This window comes from Nanorana parkeri, unplaced genomic scaffold (assembly GCF_000935625.1).
Source record: "Nanorana parkeri isolate BGI_ZX_2015 unplaced genomic scaffold, ASM93562v1 scaffold2388, whole genome shotgun sequence".
Lineage (NCBI taxonomy): Eukaryota > Metazoa > Chordata > Amphibia > Anura > Dicroglossidae > Nanorana > Nanorana parkeri.
This window is the reverse complement of record NW_017308656.1, coordinates 117309-122179: the sequence shown is the minus strand read 5'-3', so window position 1 is coordinate 122179 and position 4871 is coordinate 117309. Positions and strand designations below refer to the sequence as shown.

Here is a 4871-nt window from a genome sequence, read left to right as displayed (position 1 = left end):
CACCTAATCTAATCCTATGTCTTCCCTGACGCCTGTGTCTCCAGTGGCCCTTGTGCCTCCTCTTGTGTCTACCTCTGACCCCTGAGCACTCATTGCCACCCAGTGACCCTCAAGCATCCCATATCATCCAGTGTGCGTCCCGAGCACCTCACCTGCGTCTCCACACCGCCTCAGCTCTGCTCCTGAAGCCCCCTGGGCTGCCTCCTTCAGGGAATATGGACCCCTGTCCGTGACACCGAAACCTGTTACAGGTTTCCCCAACACCACCCTAATAAAAAAGGATCACATGACACAACTCACTTGCATCACAATTAAATTGTCTGAAACTTTATTGCAACGTCTGGAGTCTTTGGGAGGAAGTCTCAGGCAATAAGAAATCCTAGCACAGGTCATAGTTCTGGTGGGACAGCCTCTGCGGATTAAGCAGGTGAGTGAAACATTTCCCACACTGCCCATGTAAACAGTTTACTTGTCTTTGTGCATTCGAAGGCGGTGCCTAAGAAGGTCACATTTGAGGGCGAAAGACTTCCTGCACTCTGAACATGGGAAAGGACGCTCACCCGTGTGCCGTTTCACATGTGTAAGAAGGTTTCCTTTCTGGTTGAAACTTCTCCCGCACTCTGAACATGTATAAGGGCGCTCGCCCTTGTGACGCCTCTCGTGGGCCGTCAGTATTCCTTTCTGTGCGAAACTTCTCCCGCACTCGGAGCACGAATAAGGACGCTCGCCCGTGTGCGTTCTCCGGTGCCTGACAAGTTCTTCTTTCTGAGTGAAACATCTCTCGCACTCTGAACAAGAGAAAGGGCGTTCGCCCGTGTGGATTCTCTGATGCTTAGCCAGGTTTCCTCTCCCACTAAAACATTTCCCGCACTCCGAGCACGAAAAAGGGCGCTCACCCGTGTGACATCTCTGGTGCGCAACCAGCGATCCATTCAGAGCGAAACACTTCCCGCACTCGGAGCACACGAAGGGACGCTCGCCTGTGTGAGTCCTCTGATGTTTCAGAAGTTCTGCGTGGTGAGTGAAACTTTTCCCACACTCAGAACAAGAATAAAAATGCTTGCCTTTACGAATCCTCAGGTGCTTCAGGAGGTTTCCTTTGCGGGCAAAACTTTTCCCGCACTCTGGACAGGCAAAAGGACGCTCTTTAGGTTTGTCGAGCTCCTCGCGTGAAAGAGGAAGTCTTTCTCTGTGCACGCTCTGATGTCTGGCGAGGTTGGCCTTCATTCTAAACCATTTACCACATTTGTGACATTGGAACGTCTTGCCACCTTCGTGTATACCAGGAGGTGACTGATCAGAAGATGACCCCTTGGGATTGGAGGGATCGGGTCTTTTATCAGCACCGGAGGCAAGCGGATGCGACTTCTCAGAAGGTTCCTCAGGATTAGAGGGATCCATTGACCCATCTACACCAGAAGGTGGGCGACGTAACTTTGGATGATGGGAGTCCTCTCCTGGAGAACATTGTGTGATGTCATCGTCTTCTGCTTTGTGATCCAACCCCGAGGTATTCTGGACATCGGGATCACCTGATGATAAAAACATTTGTTGGTCACATGACGTTATATTGAGGAATGGAGATGGACCTTCATATGGTGTACAGTATCTCCTCCTCATTTGTTGGTCACATGACGTTATATTGAGGAATGGAGATGGACCTTCATATGGTGTACAGTATCTCCTCCTCATTTGTTGGTCACATGACGTTATATTGGGGAATGGAGATGGACCTTCATATGGTGTAATAATACTCAATGTACCCTTCAGCATTACATAGGTCAGGCAGTGTGATTTGCTCCATACTTTGCTGGTCTACCATTAATAAATGGTCTATCCCACCCTATCTGGTGATTTGAGGGTCTACAGATCCTCAGACATCAATCCACATACCTTCAACGTGAAGAAGAACAATGGACAAGTTTCTGAATTTAATGTTTATTACTCACCTGTGCTGATACCTATAGGAGATTCCTCCTGTTTAATCATCCCAACCTCCTCCGTAGTCTGCCGGTCACCCCCCACATGAGTCTTTTCTTCTTCCTCCTTAACCTCAACTTTCATATCTAACGGTTCTTCATGCTAAATAAACAGAACAACAGAAAAGAATTGTCTGAGAACAAAAGAACCCGAGGCTGCAGTAACAAATATAATCTCATTTTGAAGTAACTGTTGTCTTCTTGACATCTACCTGATCATGGTGGGGGACGGTGAGATCTTCCTGGGTGGGATCCCGGGAATACAGAGGACGGGGACATCTCTCTGGTGGGTTCCTCTTACTGGATCCATCTGTAGGAAACACACACACTGACTGAATACATTGTTTCTATGTGTGTATCAGATGATGGGGGATGTAGGCGGAGCCTCCGTACTGCTCTCTCCTCTTACCCGGTGATGTGAGGGGCGGCTCATTCTCCATCACCACGTCCTTGTAGAGATCCCGGTGTCCTTCTAGATACTCCCACTCCTCCGTGGAGACATCCTGAAAAACAATGGCGGTTGGGGGTAGAAGTTGCTCCTCATTGGTGGGACATTTGAGAGCCCGTACAACATTCTGACCACAGAACTGGAACATTTGATATGCTCGTACAGACTGATCCCTCCTGGGATCTCCTCAACAGTTTCTGGACATACACCCAACTGGAACGTGTCCTATGCTCACATGGACTGACCCTCCTGGGATCTTCTCAACAGTCCATGGACATACACCCAACTGGAACATGTCATATGCTCACATGGACTGACCCTCCTGGGATCTTCTCAACAGTCCATGGACATACACCCAACTGGAACATGTCATATGCTCACATGGACTGACCCTCCTGGGATCTTCTCAACAGTCCATGGACATACACCCAACTGGAACATGTCATATGCTCACATGGACTGACCCTCCTGGGATCTCCTCAACAGTCCATGAACACACACCCAACTGGAACGTGTCCTATGCTCACATGGACTGACCCTCCTGGGATCTTCTCAACAGTCCATGGACATACACCCAACTGGAACATGTCATATGCTCACATGGACTGACCCTCCTGGGATCTCCTCAACAGTCCATGAACACACACCCAACTGGAACGTGTCATATGCTCACATGGACTGACCCCACCTGAGATCTTCTCAACAGTTCCTGGGCGTACACCCAACTGGAACATTTTAGATCCTCACCCAGACTCTTGTCCCAATTCTTCTCACTCACCACCGCTCGTTTCTCTGGAACTCCCGTTCTTAGACCATCAGTCACTTAGAAACCTTCTAGGTCTTTAAAGAGACCCTGTCACCAGACCATTTCAACAAAAATCTTCCCACAGGAGCCTTTCCATGTCCAATCTTCTTTGGATTGTCCAACATTCTTTCACATGGATCACTATCCAATCCATTCAATCAGTACCAGGGCTCCTGTACCACATGGTCGATTTTAGATCTAAAAGAGGTTGTACGATCAGAGGGTGCGGTCACCCGTAGAGTGGCCCACCCCCGAGTTCAGAAGAACCAGTTCAGGCGTGAATGATGTGACCAGCCACGTACGACGCCGTGTTATAGGTCGGCGCCATATTAATACGGGAAATGAAACAACCTCTCTCCGTATTATCTCTGCTGTCTAACGGGACGGGTTGGGTGGTGAATGTAGCTTTCCCATCCACCGGAATTCAGATACAGTCGGGTCATTCTCCTGTAGGCGGCGTTATAACCCGAATGTATCCGCATTCTGGTGGACCTCAACACCAGACTACAAAAAAACGACGGGTACAACTGACACCTGTCATTCTATAGGTTGACGTGCAATATTGACAATCCGGTGCCCCTAGACGGATACGGCGCAGGATGGAACGGGTGGATGGTTGGAAGAACCGACATACTGACCAGAGACGTCTTCCCTCTCTGTGGGCAGCCATAACTCCGAATGACACGCCCACTTCCACCATGTGACTTCCCCTCTGTGTGTGTGTGTGTGTGTGTGTTTCGCGTGGCCCTCAGGTCAATACAATCTGGTTAGCCATTTCCTACTCAAGTCACATGATCATTTCACCATCGGAGTATGGGCAACTGCCAGCATCCAACATGGCCACTGGGTGAAAGCTTGCCAAGCACACGTGACAAGGTCATGTGATCCCACAGAGTGGCGGCCATTTTCTTGTAGCCCAGAGGCAGCTCACTTTCCAACGTAGATGCTGCATCGGACGAGGGTCCCCTCCGATGGTAGAGAGGACACTTTTGGAATTTAGCTCGCTCATCCTTTCGCCCGGCGTTGCTCCAGACATATTGAAGTTACATCAAGCTGCTTTGGCACGCAACAGCCCCGCCTCAGGATGACGGAGGCCATCGGGCAACCCGGCAGTTCACTGTGAATAACGGCCCTAGAATTACTGCAGTCAATCCAGCGTTTTATTTCAAACGGTGTCCCCACAGGAGAGGGATTTGCCACCACTTCCTGTCTGTACAGGAAGTGAGAGATAATTTCCCCAATGGGGACACAGACCACAAATAAAAATCTGAGAGAGGTTTCATCCCTTCTCCATTATGACCAGAGCTAAAAAAAAAAGGCTGGGGTTGGGTTTAAGGAACTTTACATTTCTGATGCTCTAAGATGGAAACATGTGGAACCCTTTTCTGGTTTAGGACTTCCTACCGGGACTAGAGAGGTCAACCGTATTGAACTCGTAATACATCACTTACAGAATAGGGTGGTGAGCGATGATAACGTTTGGCAACCAGAAGTTATGGAATCTTTGGCCTCCTGAAACCCTTAGCTAATTGAAGGTGACTTCTCAGGAGGTTCCTCAAGATGAGAGGGATCACTGGAGACAATTGGAGGTGACTTCTCAGAAGGTTCCTCAGGATGAGAGGGATCACTGGAGACAATT

General features: G+C 49.2%; 1 protein-coding gene across 1 annotated transcript; it reads right to left on the bottom strand.

Annotated features, from left to right (window-relative positions):
- Nucleotides 1-465: 465 nt before the first annotated feature.
- On the bottom strand, nucleotides 466-4241 carry LOC108801568 (oocyte zinc finger protein XlCOF6.1-like). Its single transcript, XM_018573458.1, has 3 exons — nucleotides 4164-4241; nucleotides 1950-2082; nucleotides 466-1532 (listed from the first exon to the last, which is right to left on the bottom strand). The coding sequence occupies exons 1-3, from the start codon at nucleotides 4239-4241 to the stop codon at nucleotides 466-468; spliced, it is 1278 nt and encodes a 425-aa protein (XP_018428960.1).
- Between the last annotated feature and the right edge of the window lie 630 nt (nucleotides 4242-4871).

Excerpts from the sequence above, each read along its gene's own strand:
- LOC108801568 (XM_018573458.1), bottom strand. The coding sequence starts at position 4,241 with ATGAGCGAGCTAAATTCCAAAAGTGTCCTCTCTACCATCGGAGGGGAC. Across the intron at positions 2,083-4,163 it reads TGCAGCATCTACGTTGGAAA|CATGAAGAACCGTTAGATAT; the intron begins GTGAGCTGCCTC and ends CTGTTTATTTAG. Across the intron at positions 1,533-1,949 it reads TCCTATAGGTATCAGCACAG|GTGATCCCGATGTCCAGAAT; the intron begins GTGAGTAATAAA and ends TTTTATCATCAG.